General features: G+C 37.5%; 1 protein-coding gene across 5 annotated transcripts in view; it reads left to right on the top strand.

Annotated features, from left to right (window-relative positions):
• LOC127422584 (glutamate receptor 4-like) overlaps nt 1–22,930 on the top strand; it is a 130,498-nt gene that overhangs the window by 48,318 nt on the left and 59,250 nt on the right. For 4 of the 5 annotated variants that reach the window (XM_051666236.1, XM_051666234.1, XM_051666238.1 and 1 more), the window contains exons 5-10: nt 2,198–2,251; nt 4,333–4,491; nt 8,396–8,563; nt 11,307–11,411; nt 11,492–11,599; nt 22,515–22,721. In XM_051666236.1, coding sequence (XP_051522196.1) covers nt 2,198–2,251; nt 4,333–4,491; nt 8,396–8,563; nt 11,307–11,411; nt 11,492–11,599; nt 22,515–22,721 — 801 coding nt within the window. Of the gene's footprint in view, nt 1–2,197; nt 2,252–4,332; nt 4,492–8,395; nt 8,564–11,306; nt 11,412–11,491; nt 11,600–11,974; nt 12,423–22,514; nt 22,722–22,930 lie in introns of those variants that run through there. The other variant, XM_051666239.1, reaches the window with a different exon arrangement.

The following is a 22,930-nucleotide window of genomic DNA, read 5'->3' as shown; positions in this document are numbered from 1 at the left end:
CTATTGCGAGGAACAGAAATTGAGAAGGGACGCAAACATATTGTGAGTGAACGCGAAACCTATTGCGAGTGAATGCAAAACCTATTGCGAGGAAACAGAAATTGGGAGGGAACGCAAAACGTGTTGCGAGGGAATGAAAATGCGTTGCGAGGAAACACAAAATCTATTGCGAGTGAACGCGAAACCTATTGCGAGGGAACAGAAATTGGGAGGGAACGCAAAACGTGTTGCGAGGGAATGAAAATGCGTTGCGAGGAAACACAAAACCTATTGCGAGTGAACGCGAAACCTATTGCGAGTGAACAGAAATTGGGAGGGAACGCAAAACGTGTTGCGAGAGAATGAAAATGCGTTGCGAGGAAACACAAAACCTATTGCGAGAGAATGAAAATGCGTTGCGAGGAAACACAAAACCTATTGCGAGTGAACGTGAAACCTATTGTGAGGAACAGAAAATGAGAAGGGACGCAAACATATTGCGAGGGAAGACAAAACATATTGTGAGGGAACACAAACTATGGTGAGGGGACACAAAACGTTTTGCTAGGGAACAGAAATTGTGAGGGAACGCAAAACGTGTTGTGAGGGAGTGCAAAATGTATTGTGAGGGAACACAAAACCTATTGTGAGAAAACAGAAATTGGGAGGGGATGCAAACATATTGCGAAAGAATGCAAAACGTATTGCGAGGGAACGCAAAACCTGTTGCGAGGGAACACGAATCCTATTGTGAGGGAACATAACTTGGAAGGGAAAGTAAACGTTTTGCAAGGGAACGCAAAACTTATTTTTAGGGAGAACAAAACTATTTCAGAAAATAAAATCATTTTTAGACTCAAATCTTAAATTTACTAGAAAGCAAAAAGTTTTAAGAGAATCTAGTTGAGCAAGCTAGATCTCATAAACATGTTTATTGCTAGTGGCCTGAATAATTACACATCCGGTTTAATGGCACAGACATCTGAAAGTAACTCTATCACCCTCTTGGGTACTGAGGTTTGTAACCGCCACAGTCACGCAAGAACGCACATTAAGTGTGTTTAATGAGACGCTTGCAATGCAGTAGCCAAACATTTGGGTCTCTGTTTGTATACTTGTGTAGAGTGTGTTTGAGCAAATGTGTGACAGTTACAGTGTTTTAGCGCTGTAATGATGCTTGAAACAAGAGCAGCATCAGGAGTCATCGCTCAGCTCTCTGCATGTCTGATCAATGAACTCAGCTATGGGGGGGCGTGTTTGATAGTTGCACGCTCCGTCTGTTGCATTCCTGCACTCCTCTGGCAGACATTTAAGGTTTCATCTATCTGCCTGACAGAAGACTTGGCAAATACAACCAGACACGCACACACAAGCCGTATCTCAGTTGGACATAGTCAGGTACAACATCAACAGAATGTTCTCTCTACATGCACTGCCAACATGTGCCATCTTCCTTGAACAGATGTGGAATTTGCATCACCATCAAGAGAGAATGGCAGAAAGTGTGTCTACAGTATATGTGCAATGGTGTTGATTATACTTAAAAGGCCGATAATGTTTAAGGTAAATGCCTTAAACAATGTTCTGTTATCAAGTACAGGTCATAAACAATTTAAGCAAAACCAGATCCATATGCTTAAAGGTGAAGTGTGTGATTTCTGTACCACGAAAATGACCAAATTGAATTGCAAAAATTATAATTTTCCAACAGTTTCCTGAACACTCACCCTGTCTGCCATTGGTCGGGGCAAACATTGGTCGCCCCAAACTCAGGCCGTTGGTAAAGCAATGTTTTGCTAGCACCACAGAGCCACAGTGTTATACTCTTTGAGAGGAGTCAAGCTAAAATAGTTTACTTATTGTTCTTTGCACTTTTTAAGTGTGCTACAATAAACTATTTTAAGATAAAAACATTTTTTTAGAAAGCTTTAATTTTTGATATCAAGATCAGAGTAGACAAGATGACATAACATCTCATGAAGACACTGTTTTCCTGCCTTGTTGGGTTTTTATAATAAGCTTTTTTTTGTGATAGTTTGTTGAACATACAGTATACACAGACTCAATTTAAAAAACATCATGCTAAGAAAGACAGTGTAGGGTACAAATGCATATCAATAAAATGACAAAAAAAACACATGTGCATAAGACATTGAATAAAACTGGGTAATTCCTACTTCTAATTTCACTCTAAATTCTTTATATATTTCTCTTTCAGGTGGTGAGTGTGGGAAAACATGTGAAAGGATATCATTACATCATCGCAAACCTGGTGAGTGCTGGCAATGCAGTAATTGAGGGGTACAGCAAATAAACGAATGTAGAGGACAATGTGTCCTCTGGCAGTAATTCTCAATGATAGAAGCGCTCTGTGAAATCAACAGTCTCATGACAACTCTGTCTAAAAGGTACGACTTTTAGACAAATCAACCAACAGAATTTCAAATGGCACAATACAGGCATTACATTTTAGCTAGCCTGCTATTCAACACTTTAACCCTTATGTTGTGTTCCCGTTCCCATTTTGCCCCGGATGACTTTTTATTTTCCTTATTATTTATTTTACTTTTTTTTTTTTTACTTAATCCAATTGGAATAAAATTCCTTGACTTCGTTCACATATGGTATCTGAAAACGAAAAATGACAATTTTCTTTAAATTTTTTTGGTTTTATTTCACTTTGTTACACTTGTTGTGTTCCCGGTCAAAAATGACCGGCCATTGGAAATTAATGGATTGGACTACAAAATACAGAAATATTACGTGTTCAGGAGCATCCCAATCCTTTAGATGAGCACATATGTGCATGTGTTTTCACACACAAAGTCCTCGGACATGTGAGCACACACAACACACACACACACACACACACACACACACACACACACACACACACACACACACACACACAATGTGTGTTGAGCACCCTTTTGTGCATCGTCTTTCCATGTACACTCTTTGAGGAATATTTCAAGATCTACGTAACATGTTGTGTTTGGGCTCGTTTGAATCAGGATAGTCTGCTGTAAGTTAAGATATGTCAATGTCTATGGTATATGTATGTTTCAGGAAGTAATAAGGAAAAATGTGACAAAAAGACACTCCTGTTTATTATATTTATGTGTGTCTGTGGGAATTTCATACACTAAAACTCACTGCAGTTTGGCCTCTGAGTGAAACAAATGTGCTCATTGCATTCTACAAATCGAGACCTTTCCACCAGTATAAAACTCATGGCTAGTATAACTGGTGTGGTAAAATTAGCAAATATATGCATTGTAAAGTCCAGATTCTAAGCTCTAAAATGACACCTATTTTATTCAGACCAATTTATTATGTGATTATTAAACTAAGAAGAAAACCTGTAAAACAAACATTCGTTTGTTTGCACTTTTTTCTATATGAGAGTAGAAGCCATGCATTTTTGTGTGAGCCACCTTGTATAATTTCTTACGATTTCACCATCTCGTTTTATTATTATGACTTCTCATGAGACCGGGTAGGTGAAACATGTACACCTTTCCTTTTTCCTCTTTCATTTCTCTTTTCCTTTTATTTTTCCTAATTCCTTAAATTTTTCTACTTTCCTGACCTTTGTTTTTTCCTTTCCAAACCAAACCAAGTTACTTTAGCATATTGGGTAGATAGGAAAATAATATCATGGACTCTACTTACATAAAAGTTCTCTATAGCAGCTGTTGTTATCTGAATCTTAACCAAATCTTTTATTTGAGATATAAATTATTTTATTGTAAGTTATCAGTTTCTGTGAAAGACTGTGTAATCTCCTTATTTAGTATAATGGGGCATACAGTCTCTGTTTGAGCATGACAATGCCCCTGTGTGCAAAACAAAGTCTGCCAAACCATAAAGTAATGGTCTGAAAGGGAGCAATTCCCGCAAGTGGAAATGATGGCTGTTAGGAATGAGCATTTTAATATTAATGCCAATGCTTTTGAACTTAAATGCTCAACAAGAACATATGGGTGTGGTGTTTCGGTGTGAAGTGCAATTTAGCTTGTATTTATTAGATTATACATTCTTTAGGAACGGTTGTTAGTCTCAAGAGACTATGATGGACTGCTGAATTCGAATTTTGTTACATGCAATTTATCTTCGCTTATTTTTGCTGCGCTTTGACGTACAGTGTTGACATTTGTTCGTGTGTCAGCAGCAGAGATATTAAGAAATAACTCACTCTCGCTTATTTTCTCTTTCTCTGCCTTACATTCTTGCCTCTAACAATCTTATTTTCCTTCATCTCCCATTTTTTTTTTTTTTTTTTTTTATCTTTGGAATGAATCGATTTCATTTGCTTTCACTCTCAATCTCTCTCTTTCTTTCTCTCTGCAGGGTTTTAAGGATATCTCTCTAGAGAGGTTTATGCATGGCGGGGCAAATGTAACTGGTTTTCAGTTGGTGGATTTCAGCAAACCAATGGTGATCAAACTAATGCAACGCTGGAACAAACTAGACCAGAGGGAGTACCCCGGTTCTGAGAGCCCACCTCGGGTAAACACAAATACATTTACAACATCATTAAACACCAAGGCAAACACCAGTAAACTAACAACAAATAAACTCAGGGGGAAATTTACTAAAAATCAATTTCAACCACTGATAGCATTTATTTGCACGCAATATCTGTGTTGCTTTAGCACCTGATTCACTAAAGGAATTATGCAAATCAGGTAACACAGCGTAAACATGTCCTTAAAAATGGTGTTGAATGCAATTTACCAGTGCAACTCCCTATCTTGCATTTTGAGTGCTATAGTATGTTGTGAAAGATGCAGTAGACTACTGCATATTTTATACCTATTTATATAGCTATCAGTGTTTGCAGAATAATTCCTTATCTACTCAAACAGTGTGTATTGAAATGGTTGTTTATTGCTGCAGCCAATAGCTGGTCGGTTAAATCAGGCTGGATTTGGGATTCGAGAATCCTGTCAGATGCATGTGGCAGAATTCCAGTCATAAATGTTTAGCCAATCAGACTGTGACAAGGCAAATCCGTCCTCAAGCTTTAGCCAATAAAATTCCACAGGCAGCAGCTCTGGCCATATTTTAGTCAATTAAGCCTTTACAGACTGCAGCCAAAGCCACATGTTAGCCAGTTGAGCGGAGGCTGGGGAACCAGTGAATGTTTTAAGATGAAAAAAGCATAGAAACTTACCAAGCTGAAATGTATTTTGTTCATACTTTTCTGAAAAGAAACATAAATGATGATGAAAGCCAAAATATTAAATGCCATGGATTAATATTGATTGAGTTATTTATTTATTATTTTGAAGAGAGGGGGTTAAATTGACAATTTTCGTCTATGATATAGGTAAAAAAAATAACCACAGAAAGGTGCCAGCGTCATGATTTTATTTTTACACAGAGATAGGTAGGTCTATTACTAAAATCAGTTGACATCAGCACCGCTTGTTGCATTATATGCCAATGGTGAGAGTCCAAAAATGGGAAAAAAGCACTTTTTGGTTTTATACATTTTTTTTATTTGTTTTTTATTTTTTATTTGAGTGCCTATAATTCCAGAAGTACTAAAGATATCTTAATATCCTTTTAGATGCTGGATCAGAACAAACTTTACTTTTTGTATCTTCATCTTTGAGGCCCACTATGGTGAAATCCCAGAGATATGGGCTCTCAATTTCAGTGGTCGAAAACCAAATGTGGATCACATGGCATGAAGCTATTTTTTTCTTGTCAAAATTTTGTTTTATTTATATATATTTCTTTGCAATCATGTTTGGTGAAGCTAGTGGTGCAGAAATGACACATTTCACCAAAAGCAGTAGCTTGATGTACTATTTTAAGAAGGAATAAATGACACAATATGGTTTTAGATGAAAACCATTGGCTTGTAAATGTTTTATAAACTTCAATTCAAAACTGACCCACTCATGCAAAAGGTGTATGCAGATTCTGAATGCAATAGGAGGGTTAATACCACACACATACACAAATGCACTTCTCTTAATCTGTTCTTTTTGTCATCGATAACCTGGAGCTCCTTCTCCACTCACATTGATTATTGTTTCCATCGTGCAGATGCTGGTATAAATGATCAGTAACATCAGAACAATTTAATGGGTTCATTAGAGCACACTTTACAGGCAGGAGCCCTGATGATTTTCTTCTCTCGCCCTTATTTTCAGCTGGCTCCTCTGTAATGATTGCTGTGTATTTCTATCTTTCCCTCGATGTTAATTGGATGTTATTATGCCTGTGGCTAGAACCATTAATCTTTATTTGTGCTGATCAGGTTCATTCATAACGCCTCCTGTCAGTACGTGCCCTCTGTCCCAGCCAATGAGACTTATGCAAATACTTCATGCAAATACGTGTGATTCCATATTACTTTATGGAAATCATAAAATATTTATTTTGACAATTGGTAAGGTTGGACGTTTTTTCCTTCCTGTGCTCCAAAAAATGTTAATAGAGAAAGATTGAGAACCCTGTGCTCTTTTTATCCCCGTATTCTCTCAAAATCTTTGACAGAGTTGACAAGATGATTACAGAGATATCAGAGATACTTAAAGTCGCAGTGAATTGCCTTGTTGAGCGCAGTTCTATTTGGTATTTTTCTGACTGAAACAGGAAGTGGGGGCAGCACATATCAAAGGCTTTATGCTATGTTCCATTCAGTGGAATGTGTGAAACTTGATATGACTTGATATCTCCGATCTCTGATTTGATGTATAAGGTGACGTATAAGCAAACAAAACAGCAATGCTCCTGTTAGCTTAGCAGGCGTTTGACTGTTACCAGAGACGTCTCCTACCAACACAATTGATGAACAATGCTGCAACGCTAGCATTTGTGCTACAGGTGTACGATTATCAAAAGAGAGTATAATTTAGCATGTTTTGTACACCTGTCTCTACAAACATTTGTTAAACAAGTTTTAATATCATGTAATGTTGGAACTTTGACTCACTGATCGATATTATTGAATAAAAGTGAAAGCTTATCACTAACTTTGTTCATCTGTCCGTTTGCCGACATGTTTGTGTGACGCCTCATGTGAAATCGGAGTTGAAGATTTCCACACAAGTTTTCAAATCGGAAGTACGACTTCAAGTGGAATTCCATTGCCCTTACAAAAAATCTAAACTAGCCGCTCGTTATTTTCACATGCAAATGAGCTTTTGATTCGCCACAAATGTTTGCCTGAAGTTTGCAGCTCTTCGCCGGTAATGGTAAACCTCCGGGAAACCTTTGGCAACAATGGAAAATTTGCTGCAAGTTTGCCGCAAAGCTCATTTGCATGTGAAAATTATCAGTGGCGAATTTGAGGCAAGTTTGTGGCAAATTTGCCATGAACTCTCGATTTTCGTAAGGGGCACTTTTCCTCGTAGGAAGTTGAAAATTTCGACTTTACGAGTTGAATGGAATGCAGCATTAGTTTACAGCCACACACACACATACCCCTTTCCACCGTGCTGCTTATGCCAGAGCCAGTTACAGGGAAAACTAAGAAATGACCTAAATAATGGCCCAATTTTCCACTAACTTGAGAACCAAACAATGATGTAACTGACAACATTAATACATAACTAGCCGTCAAACACACAGAACACATTGCGGTGTTTGCTTACGACAAGGCTGAAGCAGTTGTGCAAGTCCATTGCAGATGAATAAGAAACAAGCAAGTAGAAGATCTCAGAATTTAAATGTTTTTTATCACAACACACTAGATATAAAAATAAAGAGCACTTACTCGTGCTTTGCATCCTAAGATACCTCAAAAAAATGCCTGTATTAAAAAATATGAATTAACTCCACCCGACTGATGCATACAATGGAAGCATGCGAGGCATTTCCAGCTTGAACACAACAGTAAATTCGCAGCTATTTATACTTCTTGGAAAAGTAAAAATTCAAACAGCGGGCCTGTAACCAATGTAGGGAATTGAACAGGGTTTTAGGATGGAAACAGTCGAAAATACACCTCTGCAACATCTCTGCACCAAGTTTGTGTACATGACAGGCTCTTGAAGGGGACGATTGGCACAGGAGACTCAGTCATACAAGCGAAAGAGCAAGTCATGACGTTTTGATTAAAAATATTTGTTTATAAAAAAATATACTGTATATGCATGGATGAATCGTTCACAATAAAACCAGTAACATGCATTGAGAACAAAAATAGGGTCTATTTTTTCAATTGTTTCATGCCGACTTTAAAGGTTGGCCCGCAGGCCAAATCCAGCCCTCTACGAGGATATCAGGGGCCCTAGACAGGAAATAAAAATATAAGCAAAGCATTAAGGTACGCAAAAACTGTCATCACTGATCAGTGATTTGTGCAATATTCAAATGTCATACTGCAGCAAATATTTTTGATGGGAAACAGTCCAAATTAAGTAAGAAAACAATATTTTGTTTTCCTCTTCAGTACTCATCCTCTCTGACATATGATGGCGTGTTGGTGATGGCTGAGGCATTTCGAAATCTACGCAGACAAAAGATTGACATCTCTCGCAGAGGCAACGCTGGAGACTGTCTGGCCAACCCTGCTGCTCCTTGGAATCAGGGCATTGACATGGAACGTACTTTGAAACAGGTAAGTGTGGGCGGGACTCTGTTAAAAAGGTGAGGTCTGAGACCACCTTAACAAGGTAGTTTCAATCCGATTCCAAACAAAATCTGGAGCGGTTCGCTTGTAGTGAGAATGCAATCTGACCCAACAGGCCAACAAATCAACCAATATCCCCATGATTACCATGAGCACACTTGATGGATCTTTGGAGAAGAAATCTGTACGTAATTTTAGTTCCTACGATCGCTTCTCTCTGTTGGATAGTGGCAGAACAGACACAGGTAGGACAGCATTAGTACTAATGTTTTAGGAGGCATGAAAGGGCATCAGTTTTCATTTTAACCATCTTTATGTGGCTTCACTCTCTATGCTGTTTGTATGTGTGCATGAGAAAGCTCTATGACCGTAAAAACATGCACTTTTCAATGCAGAAGTAACACAAAACTAACTAATGGCAGATAAAAATAACCACAACGGAACTTGTACAACTCATATCCATCCGAATGATAGATAATCAGGGGTATGGTGGGGGGGGGGGGGGGGGGGCTATCAGTCAATTAAAAATGTGGCTTTAGAATCCAATATACATGTATTGTTTATTTCCATATTATTGAACATAATCCAATCATTGGCCTACAGTACAGTTCACAGCAATCCATTTTGCAACTGAATTCTTCAATCTGTCTGATATATATTTATTATAAGGGCTTTTCCAAGGACACAACAATGTACACCTGCGTCAGACGGATGCTTTTGGGGCGTCTCACTTTAGTTGCGTCGCATCATAAACGTACTGTTTTTAGGTCACTGTGTCAAGTTAAACGTAGTTTGAAACATAGAAAAACACGTCTTGAGATCCCTGCGTTCAGATTTGCGCTCCGTCAAGCTGTGTTTTGAACGCAAGAACGCGTCCATCCTCATCTTGTGCTGTCTGCTGCGCGTTGCCTAAACAGCTGGAGTTTCGCTTACTGCCCCCTGGAGAAAACAGGTGGTACTTCAAGCTTGAATTGCTCCAGTGGTAGCAATATTTCTTACTACGGTCCGCGGACATGATATATTGTGTTAATTTTTTATGTAATTAATCGCACTGAATTAATGCATTAAATTGACAGCCCTAGTTTTTAATCATTCATTGATTCATCGGGTGTTTTTAAGTTACTTTAGAAGTGAGCAGGCTAAAATGGGGGGGGGGGGGGGATAGTTTGCAAGGTTCATTGCATTGTGTCCTAATAAAAGTTATGAAAAAAATGCAAATGTCCTGGCTCATTTGCAAATTCCTTGAGCACATCTGTTCATTACTCTTTGTTTTCGGGGTTATGTATCTAAATATTTGGTACTAATTGCATCTGGATGGACCAAGTCAACACAGTTTCCAATATCTCACCAAAACAGGCATTTTGACCATCCACACACAGCTGCAATCGCGAGTCGCGAGCGCTCTTCTTCGGTACACTCACAAGTGCTGGAAAGCAGCCGCCAGTATGACAGCGTGTGGGTACCATATTGAGTAATTTATATTTGAGCATCAACTTGATACCGAAATACTGGTAATTTTGACATCTCAACAATACGATAAAAACATTCTGAGCTTAAGCCCCCATTAGCCCACCCCTAGTGCCACCCATAGCTGTGACAAACAATACACAATGGCACATTTTTACCGGTACATTGCTTTATCTGGTATATTGGTGTATCACGGAACAGCGCACATTCTGACCAATGAGGGGATAGTTTGCTAACATGTGACTTTTATTAACAGAATTTTGGTACATTTTGAAATGTTGCCTGGGGAAAGCGAACCGAACTAAGGAGAAAATGCAATATTGTAACAATTTTAGCCCCTGTTTTGGAAAAACCAAGCAAGCTTCATGGTCTGAAAATGTCCCAAGATGCATAGCATGTTTCATAAATCAAATATTAAAGCAGTGAAAAGTACAAGGCAACACTTAAAAACTAGTTCACCCAAAAATGAAAATGTTCTCATCATTTACTCACCCTCATGCCATCCCAGATGTGTATGACTTTCTTTCCTCTGCTGAACATAAACGAAGACTTTAAGTAGAATATCTCATCTCTGTAGGTCCATACAATGCAAGTGAATGGTGACCAGAAATTTGAAGGTCCAAAAAGCAAATAAAGGCAGCATAAAAGTAATCCATACGCCTCCAGTGGTTTAATACATGTCTTCTGAAGAGATATGATAAATAATGAGAAACGATCAATATTTAAGTCCTTTCTTACTATAAATCTCCACTTTTACTCGCACATTCTTCTTTTGTTTCTGGCGATTCGCATTCTTTGCACATATCGCCACCTACTGGTCAGGGAGGAGAATTTATAATAAGAAAGGACTTAAATATTGATTGTTTCTCATCTATACCTAACATATCGCTTCTGCAGACATGGATTAAACCACTGGAGTCATTTGGATTACTTTTATGCTGCCTGTATATGCTTTTTGGACCTTCAAAGTTCTGGCCACCATTCACTTGCATTGTAAGGACCTACTGAGCAGAGATATTCTACTTCAAATCTTCGTTTGTGTTCAGCAGAAGAAAGAAAGTCATACACATTTGGGATGGCATGAGGGTAAGCGATGAGAGAATTTTCATTTTTGGGTGAACTATCCCTTTACTTTTGAGTCAATTAAACCAACATGACAGTTAGTTCCTGTTCAAAATAACACCTTTTGATGCTTTTTTTCCCACCAGTAAAGTAATTGCTGTCTTACTAAACTTTCGTTGTACATCTGTGTGTTTGTGTAAAGGTGAGAATCCAGGGTCTCACTGGGAATATCCAGTTTGATCATTATGGACGGAGAGTCAACTATACCATGGACGTCTTTGAGCTAAAGAGTAACGGCCCTCGCAAGGTCAGACACACACAAAAAAAACGTATAAACACACATACACACACACACACACAGAATGGATCACCCTTGTCTATTTGCAGATCGGTTACTGGAACGACTTGGATAAATTGGTTCTGGTCCAGAACGAGCTCTCCATGGGCAATGACTCGGCTATGGAAAACAGAACTGTTATCGTCACTACTATAATGGTAATGTGCTCACAAACCTCTAGGTCTACAGTCTTACACACATAGTGCCATAGAGGGCATGACGTATTTTGTCAGTCAGATGTAATTAAATTAAACTCACTTGCTTTGCTCTCAATGTCTTTTGTACTGGTGAGAGAGACAAAGAATTAAAGAGAGAGAGAAAAAGAGATGACTGTGTATTAGTTAACTTAGCTATAGGTAAAGGAGTATTTATTGGTGGAAAGTATGCTACAACAGTGGATTTTTTAAGGATTTATTTTTAGGGAAAAGAGCGATAGAAAAATATACCTTAGCAGGCTCCTCCTCTCTCTCTCTCTCTCTCTCTCTTTCTCCCTCTCTATCTTTTTTGTTCCTTTCTGCCGTACATTTTTTAAGGCGATGGAGAATTTTACCTCTGTAGGATCGTCATCGTTTCCGTCACTGCTAAAGAATGTGGAGAAGAGGATGAGACAACTGTGAGACATCGGAGAGAGACTAACCCCTCTCTCCCACGATTCAGCTGTTTTCACAAACTGGGACTGCGGTGTTAAACATTCACTAACATTCTTCCCAAGTACTTGAAGTGCAATGCAAAGGGTGTTAAGCAGCTTCATTGGTATTTTGTGTTGTCTTTTTGTGATTGCTTGTCCTTGCTTTTACAAATGATACCACTGGCATTTAAAAATATGAAATCAAAACGGACCCTAATTAAATTAATAAATGTTCCTGGTCTTATTGTGCATGATTTATCAGTTATTTTAAAAGGGGTCAAAAAAAAAATTCAACAACAGTCTTTCTCAATCTCTGAAAGCAACTTTTCTTTTCTGATGATGCAAACAAGACTGTGTGGGCGGGAAGTGATCATTTTAACCAATAATATCATAGCAAACCATCCACTAACCAATCAAACCCCAAAGGACATCACATTACGCAAATTAAACGTGTATAAATATTGGCGGCATGCTCAAAGGCACGATTCGCCATTCTAAAGAAAACAGTTTGTTTTCATTATCTTTCATCAAAATGTAATAACTCTGAAAATAAGTTTTTCTGCTGACTAAACATGTTAAACAAGGTTGCATGAGTGGGGAAAATACTATTAACCAATAATATCAAAGCAAACGATCCAATCAAATCCCACTGCACACTTTTGTGGAACAAATGTCAAATTGATTGCTGTTTTCTTTAATTCATCGTTTACATGCATACCAATATGCTGATTACAGGGTCAGTGACGTGATGCTCAATTTTTCTGTCCAGATCTTTTAAATTATTCAATAATACATAAATGCAATTCACAAAACAATTACTCGAAATGAACATGTTCAAAGTCATTTTTATATTTTTTCTGGGGTTTAAATTTAAAAATGTCATGTGGTGTAACCATCTAGAGACAGTAAAAGTAAAAATAAGGGCCCTATTTGAACCCTCTTAAGCTATTCAAAAATGCTCAACACCTTGACTGTTTACGGTCATTTTTGACCGGATACAATAAAGGTGTACCCCCCCCCCCCCCTTTTTTTTAATGAAATGTTATAACACACTTCCCTGAAGTAGTAACAATAAAATGACGCACATTTTTTGGTATTTTATGTTATTTAGATCTTATTTACATGTAAATTTATCAATTTCACCATAATTTGCATGTGCAAATAAGCAAATTTATGAAACTTCACTATAGTAAAAAATGACAGTTTTATAAGTTTAAACATGCAGAAAATATGTGAATGAGTCATGTACTGGGGACAGATTGTTCTGATCTGATGAAAAAAAGGAAAAATAACATGACTATATGGATGCAGTGTTTTCATGCATCCACCTGCTGTGTAGTAATTCTATTTTTGCATTTGGTGTTACAAAGAAAACACATAGAATAAGCATTTTGTTATCAATAATTTATTTGAAATAGAAAAATGTGTACCAAATGGTAATATTTGAACAGTATAAACAGCAAAAAGATGCAGTGTTTTGTCTGGAAGGCATCTAAGCATATACATTGGGGTCAGATTCATTCTGCATTCTGGCTGTAACATAGTCTCACCCATTCATCTCTCTCTCTTTCCCTCTCTCTCTCTCTCTCTCAGAGAGACTGTGTGTGTGTGTGTGTGTGTGTGTGTGTGTCTGTGTGTGTGTGTGTGTGTGTGTGTGTGTGTGTGTGTCTAAGACTGTGTGAGATTGTGTGTGACTGTGTGCGCGCATTCTACATTCTGCCTGTATCATAGTCTCACCCATTAATTTCTCTCTCTCTCTCTCTGTGTGTTTGTAAGTGTGTGTGTGTGTGTGTGTGTGTGTGTGTGTGTGTGTGTGTATGCTTTGCACTCAGCATACACTTGTTCAGCATCGTGGCTGATATATAGATTGTAATCAACACATATATTGAAAAAACTGCTCTGTGTTAGTATCTTTCCCATTCATTTCCTATGGTCGGTCAGTTTTGACCGCAAACAGACAAGGTATAATTTTGTATGACCACTCATCAAATGCACGTGATTTTTTGTTTGTTTGTTTAGATCACAAGTCTGAATAAAGTCACCAAGTCTTGAACCACTCAGATTGAGGAAATAATTGTTATTACAAAACAAAAATGAAAATCGTTCAAAAGTGACCGAACAGCCTAGGAGGGTTAAGAGCGCTAGCGATAAGTGAAGCGCAATGCCTCAAGTCATAAGCGTAAAGTCAATGGGCATGGCCATGAACTTTTGGTATTTTCGTGGAAGCATGCGCTAAGTCCAGGCACAAGTGGGTTTGGTGAAATCATGCAGCAACGCGCAAAAGGCTGGACCAAGTGCAGTTTAATTCTGAGGTTCTTTTCCGGTTATTACAGCATCTACGTCCTATTATATAGTCCATTTCCTCAAGCACCAACGATTTAAACAAAGACAGCACATTCATAAGAAGTTGGCAGTGTAAATGGACTGTATGCAATGAATTTGAAGAATAGAAATGTGGACTTAAGTTTTTCGTGCATTAACTGCATCCTTGATGAATGTCAGGCATATTTCTATGACAGTGACACGTTCCTTTTATACGCATGGAAAATGTGATTCTCGTCAGAATTTGGATGCATGCTCTATTACATTATAAAGAATGTCAGTATTAATAATCATTTTCATCTACTGACACACAATTAATGGCTAGTATTAACTGATTGTATCGGGACGCACTTCACTTCTACCGATTGATTTTGAAAAATTAAATTCATTTATTGAAACACGAACAAATTAAACATGTGCATGTAAACACGCTCACTAGTATCAAGGGGACGACAGAGAGTTTACTTCAAATGTCTGTGCCAAGTAGCTAGTGTAACGGGAGCCAGCTGGTAGGTAGCTTGTAAACCTCACTCTCCTGGCCTCAAGCAGGGCACTAGCAATTGACGCCAGAGGCTTTAGCCTCCTTGTTAGTACACCCGCCTCCCATGCCGGAGACGCCGGTTTGAGTCCCGTACAGAGCGGGTAGAACAGGAGCATCACAATGGTGCCGTGACCCAGATGGGAGTGAGGTTTAGGGGGGTGAGTGTACCGGGAGCCAGCTGATAGATAGCTGTGCAATGTGTGTAATCCTCACTCTCCTGACCTCAAGAGGTGCACTAGCAACTGACTCTAGAGAATGTAGCCTTTAGCCTCCTTGTTAGCGCACCCGCCTCCCATGCTGGAGACGTCGGTTCTAGTCCCATACAGAGCGGGTAGAACAGAAGCGTCACACTAGCTATAAACACGTCAACAGTTTATCTTTTACTAACTTTATTCTCTTCAAACTGTTAGTCTGCTATGACAGTTGATGACCTGAAAGAGAAAACTGACCGTAGAAGAAGACAATTTACACTAATGTCCGCTATAGCACCCCTTGCGGCAATGCTGAGAATGCACCTGCGTTGCGTTATGTAGTGCACTCTGAAACAATTTGGAACACACTATTGTGTAAAATTGAGCTTGTTTAGCTAGCGTTTTGCATTGAGTGTTTCGAGACTAACACTTGGCTCAAGCACACAAGATAAATGTTTGTGAGACACCTGGTATCTCCATACAAAATACAGTGAACAGGAAGTAGCTCGTGTAGGTTGTCACGGTGACAGGATACTGAAATTGTATTTTTAAGCCCATGCACATCAAGTCACGGCCCTACAAAGAATGTAAAAATCCTAGCCTCTTTTACTCACTTCTGATTTGGATTTCATCCTTGATCTCACAGAGTGGCTAAATATATGGTAGAGTGGCTGCTGAGGTGTGTGTAAGGAGCCGACAACATTTAAATGTCTTAAATGGTTTTCATTTATCAAGCTAGGGTCATAACAGTTTAATCATTAACCAATTGGCACACATAGATTTTTGCCCATTACACAGATTTTGCATTGCATTTAAACACCTTTACCAGCGTTCTTACCAGGTTAAATGTTGGGTGCATGACTGTTTACATTTCGACTTTAAAAGCAGAGAATAACCTGATGATTTCAAATCTCATGTAAACATGGTTTGCTCTCATTGTCAAATAAAAAAGAAATTATTAAAAAAAATGGATCACGGTTATCAGCGTATTGGTGTGCATATAAATGCACTCATTGATAGCGAGAAAAACGTGTGTATGTGCTGACTATCTTGACTTGAGTAATTACAGACAACAAAAAAGGTCGTCAACAAAATCAACATACGGTACATTGTTCTTGGACAAAAAGGCTTGATTCAGGTTTGACATGCTGTGTTACACTGATGTATTTGAGTCATAAAATCACAATTGACCCTAATTACTTTCTTAATACATGTACTTGGTCTTATTGTGCATTCTTAATCTATGCACATTATTTCAAAGAAATTGTCTTTTAGCAAAATCTAACAACACCTCCAAAACAACTTTCCTATTCGGCTGATTTTCAAACATTTATTTCCTTTTCTTTAAAAAAATAAAAATAAATAAAAAAGCAACAATCTGGGTTACAGTGAGGCACTTACAGTGAATGGGGCCAATCTGTAAACATTAAAATAATATATATATATATATATATATATATATATATATATATATATATATATATATATATATATATATAAATATATATAATTTAAAACAAATTCGCTATCGTATAAAATCGTTTATTAACCTTTTCTGTGTAAAATTATTTCCAATTTCGCAACTATGTGGCCATGAGCACTGTAAACCCTAAAAAGACCACAAAAACTAAGATTTAAAAACATTACAGCTTAAATAATGCACATGTTTTAACAGAAGAATGAATAAGTGCTTTTATAAAATAAGCTTCACATTTCAGCCTATAAACCCTCCAAAAATTGGCCCTCATTCACTTCCATTGTAAGTGCCTCACTCTAACCTCGATATTTGCTTTTTTTAAAGGACGGACGAATCGAAATTATTTTTGTGGTAATCAACATTATGCCACAAATGCTGTCCATTGAGCTTAACTTGTATTGAACCCGAATATTCCTTAAAAAAAAAAAATAGCTAAATAGTTGTGAAGCCATTGGGATTTGTGGCCCTTTCATGTCCCAATACCAACTTCATGTCAACTTAAGACGTTATAATTAAACAATGCGTGCAGAAACAAACGGGGCGATTCTTCCTATAAATAGACATGTTAATTAATCCAATGAGAGTTCCCAAATCGATCAAGCGTAAGTGTGACAGATGCACAACATCATATCACAACAGATAAGCAACACATCCAGATGTGTGTGTGTGTGTGTGTGTGTGTGTGTGTGTGTTGAAGACAGTAAGTGAATGTGTGTATATGTATGTGTTTGCGTGTGTAGTTTGATGGCTGTAGACATGTGGGCTCCAGGCAGAGAGAGAGAGAGAGAGAGAGAGAGAGAGAGAGAGAGAGAGAGAGAGAGAGAGACAGAAAGATGGCTGAGTATCTGAGAGCTGTAATTAGTGTAACTCCAGTCTGAGGGGACGAGAGACGCGTTCGTTCTATGTAATGTTCATTAACTCCACGCCTGCAGAAAGCAGCCTATTGATCTACACTGACTCCTGTGAGAACACAAACGATCAGCTTATCTATGGGAATACATGCCAGCCACACACACATTCAACACTTCACTCTTCTATCTATGTTTCCATCCATCCATACTTTCCAGCCTGATCTCATGAAAATTACGGGACTATCCCAACATTTTTTCAAAATTATATTACGTGGTTCCTAGGGCTGTGCGATATGGCTAAAAAAGTACAGTACTGTGCAAAAGTTATAGGCACTTGTGAAAAATGTTGCATAGTGAGGATGTCTTCAAAAATAATGCCATAAATAGTTTTCATTTATCACTTAATGTCATACAAAGTCCAGTAAACATAAAAAAGCTAAATCAATATTTGGTGTGACCACCTTTGCCTTTAAAACAGCCCCAATTCTCCTAGATACACCTGGACACAGTTTTTCTTGGTTGTTGGCAGATAGGATGTTTCAAGCTTCTTGGAGAATTCGCCACAGTTCTTCTATCTATTTCGGCTGTCTCAATTGCTTCTGTCTCTTTATGTAATCTCAGACTGACACGATGTTCAGTGGGGGACTCTGTGGGGACCATGACATCTGTTGCAGGGCTCCCTGTTCTATTTGCAAAAGTAATGTTTGGGAGTTTAACATTTATATTTCCTATTGACACACTAAAGCTGAAGATATAAATAACCATCTTAAGACAAATGCTTTTGTGAAACATCTTATGTGCCTTTGCACAGTACTGTATTTCTCGATATTTTTTAGCCAATTAATGATATTCGATATACTTTATATCTGGATGAATTTTGTATTTGCTCTGAAATGGCTTAAAAATTATTTGTTTTTATTTTCAGAGGAACTAATATTTCAACTGAACAGTCATTATAGTCAAGTAGGTTCAAAATGTTTAATGTATGATCCAAAAATCAAGTTAAAAATAACTTTTCACATTGTTTAAATAAATAAACACAGTGAAGAATTACATTTAATTGTTTTTATTTATTTGCACTCTTATAAAATGATACATTTAGCCTAATAAAAAGCATTATTTACCAAAATCTATTTTGACTAAAACATTTTTGTAAATTTACTTCCCTTACATATCTTTTGGAACCAAGTTGAATTTAACATAATACTAAATTATTACTGTGGGACACAGTCAAGTTTATTATTATAATATAATACTGAATAATTATTACTATTATTTTGAGGATAAGATTTGATTTAAACAATAGTCATTTATTTCTGTAATATTAAAGGATTAGTTTACCCAAAAATGAAAATTCAGTCATTGTTTACTCACACCTGTGTTGTTATAACCCTATATGACTTTCTTTTTCATAACACAAAGGGAGAAATTGTGAAAAAATGTTGTGCTCAGTGATGTCATACAATGTCAGTTTATGGAGACCAACTCTTCAAGCTTCAAAAGAACGCAAAAGTATAATTCAGAAAACAGGTCTGCACAAAAACCAGAGAACAGAACTTACTAAACATGTCTGAAGAGTTTCTAGTTGAAGAATTAATGCATTTCTATGCCCAGCCTTTTTTTTTTTTTTTTTTTTTTTAATGGAGTATTTGAAAATCATATCTGTTTGGAAACAGAAACATAGAGGAGGCTACAGGCAGCCACAGTCACACCGCGTCCTAACTTGACGGCAAAGGACATTTTATTTTCTATGTTAATCAGTGTTTTTGTCCTAACCAGCAGTGATGAGCGACGGTACATTCTATCAATTGCTTATTTTATATTTTCATCATCGTGTGAGTAACTCCGACCTCTGTGAACTGGCACCGCTCCAAAAACTTTCAAATAAAATAAGGCTGGGCATAGAAATGCATCAATTCTTCGACTTCAGACATGTAAGTTCTGTTCTCTGTTTTCTGTGCAACTGTATTGTGTTCTGTTGTCACTATTGCTGTCACCAAGACCTGTTTTTAGATAAACAAAATGAGTTTTCGCTTGAACGCCCCAATGTCGCCAGGGCGCTGCCTGAACTGTTGCTCTCATGCCCTATCAGGAACGAGCACAGGAGATCAACGGTCAGTGAACATTTTCACTAAATAATACATTACATTTCGGATTGTTTTGCACCAAACTTTATCGTATGCTTTCATAACAATCATGAGTCTCATGGAATAATTTATTAGACTTCTGAATTATACTTTTGCATTCTTTTGTAGCTTGAAGAGGTGGTCACCATGAACTGCCATTGTATGACATCACTGAGCACAATATTTTTACACAATTTCTCCCTTTGTGTTAAGAAAAAGAAAGAAAGTCATATAGGGTTATAACAACACAGGGGTGAGTAAACAATGACTGAATTTTCATTTTTGGATGAACTAATCCTTTAATTTCACCTGAAGTTTTTATTTTGGCACAACATTGAAAGTGCACTGCAGTAGTTTACAGTGTTTCTCATTACAATTTTGATGCTGTCATTTCCTTCTTTTCTGTGATACTGTGTTGTGTTTTTCATTTGTATATTAACTTGTTGCTTTTAAAAATGTTTGGAATTGCACGATTGTGTGAACCTGCAGCACTTTGCTTTCACAATACACATGAACTACTCTAAAACCTCTGAAAGCAGCATGTTATGCGAGCTCCTTGGTTTAATTAGCATGCTCACAGATCATCGCATCACCCATTTCCTCTATAGTGTGCACAAACCATGTATTCATGACACAAAGTCAGCCTTGACATATGACTACATTGTGATTCTGATGTTATTTTGATTAATTGTTAAGCCCAGAAGGATTGTGAAATGAGTCTAATGACGTGCTATTTAGAAAATGCAATTGCCTAATAAAAGTGCCATTAAAATGATCGCAATTTTACACAATATTGCTTAACTTTATATCGTCATCATAATTATTGCAATTATATTGTGAATATTTGATATACTGTCCATGTATTGTGGCAGTTCCGAGGTGAAATGTCCACTGTGTGACGCTAAAAGTGAGTTAAATGCTCTCCCAAACAAATGAGGTTTTTAAGGTTAAAGCTCTATCGACTTCTAAATCAACAAAACTGACCATCCTACCTTAAACCTTAAACCTAAACCTAACTGCATGTCATAAAAGCAAATGTGAGATAAAAAAAAAAACACGATCACGTCATTTTGTGATGCTTCTATGAGACTTTGGGCTCACGTGTGGACTTGCATGTTCTTCAGGACTTGTACCTGGTCCTTTTGCATCGCAAGTGAAACGTTCTTTCAGTCGAGCTACCGCGCAATTTGATCCCATTCGAACAAGCTTGTATATGTAGTTATGTAATGCAAACGTTAAAACAAATCATGCACTTTTATAAAAGTGTTTAGATGTCAAAAGATAGCATTGTGTGAGGAACAGGGTGAAAATAAGTGTTTATAAACTGATAATCTGTCATTTTACTCGTGATTTGTGTGAAACTGAATAAAACTTGTTGTTGTAGCGCCTTGTTCTTGTAGTGTTCATTTCACCAGGAAACTGCCGCTAAACGTACAATGAGCCACGTAAAAATTAATTTGATTCTATGAGACCAAGTTGCTTGAAGTCCTCATTCACCTAGATGAGAATTAGACAGCCCATCCACTCAGTATAGTTTTATTCAGATGTAAAGTCAGTCCATTTCACTACCCTGTCATTAACAAAATATTCCATGTTATTTTCAATTCAACATTCAAAGAATAGTTTTATATAGAAACCCATCTGTGTACTGGTGCTTTAAAGCAGTGTTTCCCAGCATTGTGTGCCGTAAGGCTGAAGTACCCCTTCTTCGACACAAAACCAAAGTGTAAAGACTATATCATTTAATATTTAACATATTGATTATTATTAATGATAATAATCGATTTTATTTTAGGTATATTTTAGTTAAAATGTCAATTTTGCTTGCATATGAAAGAAATTGTATCTTTGCTAATGCTGTTAATTATACAGGGGATCTTCTAACTTTGTACATTACGAAATATTAACTTTACAAATTTTATTTGTATTCATTTTTCATGATTTGTTAAGTTAGCTTTTTGAAAATGTAAAAATTCCATGTATTCATAATAAATATGTCTCGAAATTGCATATATTATATTGCATACATATGTTTATTGTTTACATGCATAGTTTGTACAATTTACAAATATTTACATTAATATGTAAAACCAGAGCTAAAATGGTACTGTCTCTTTAAGAATAGCGGCAGTTCAGCCACTGAGTGCATATTAATGATACAGAACATGCACGGTCTCTTTAGCGCATCCATGCTATGTTTGATTAGAATTAATGTTTCTTTTTTGTTGCTTGAGATCAAGCAAGGGTATTAAAAGAGACATTGTTCAGGGGCCTGGGTAGCTCAGCGAGTAAAGATGCTGACTACCACCCCTGGAGTTCGCGAGTTCGAATCCTAGGGTGTGCTGAGTGACTCCAGCCAGGTCTCCTAAGCAACCACATTGGCCCGGTTGCTAGGGAGGGTAGAGTCACATGGGGTAACCTCCTCGTGGTTCGCTCTTGGTGGGGCACGTGGTGAGTTGTGTGTGGATGCCGCGGTGGATGGCATGAAGCCTCCACACATGCTATATCTCTGCGGTAACGCGCTCAACAAGCCACATGATAAAATGCACGGGTTGATGGTCTCAGACTTGGAGGCAACTGAGATTCGTCCTTCGCCACCCGGATTGAGGTGAGTCACTATGCCACCACGAGGACTTAAAAAGCGCATTGGGAATTGGGCATTCCAAATAAAATTTTAAAAATTTAAAAAAGAGACATTGTTCATTGACAAATGAATTGCATGGATCTTGTCTTTGAACACACATTACACAAGTTAAGCCAAACTTTTACTCTCAACACGCAGTGAAGAGATCTATGTGCCATACTTGTGATTTTATTAGGTTTAACATAGCAAAATCCCATTCTTTTCACGTACAACACTCTACACGTACCCCCTGTTGGGAATCACTGCTTTAAAGAACCCGGGAACCCTCTCTGTCTATGTGTGTGCATATTTAGGAAGGACCGTACGTGATGTTGAAGAAGAACTGGGAGATGCATGAAGGTAATGACCAGTTTGAAGGCTACTGTGTGGATCTGGCGTCTGAGATCGCTAGACACATTGGAATTAATTACAAGATTGCCATCGTTCCGGATGGAAAGTACGGAGCAAGGGATCCAGAGACAAAGATCTGGAACGGCATGGTTGGGGAGCTGGTGTACGGGGTAAGAGGATTCTCCACCAAATAGAGCGCAAATCTAGAAATAATCCCTCTATTTTTTTCCATAGGATAATTGATTATTAACATTGACTTATAAACCTTTAAAGATTGATCTACCGTGAACTCTGTGGTTGTTAATCAATGGTATATGCTTCTGTTGAAGCCATCAGTCTTTGTTATTTCCACTTATTAAAAATAAAAAATCAAGTTTAA

Source organism: Myxocyprinus asiaticus, chromosome 31 (assembly GCF_019703515.2).
Source record: "Myxocyprinus asiaticus isolate MX2 ecotype Aquarium Trade chromosome 31, UBuf_Myxa_2, whole genome shotgun sequence".
Classification (NCBI taxonomy): Eukaryota; Metazoa; Chordata; class Actinopteri; order Cypriniformes; family Catostomidae; genus Myxocyprinus; species Myxocyprinus asiaticus.
Note: the sequence above shows the minus strand (reverse complement) of the source record. Positions and strands in the feature narration are given on the sequence as shown.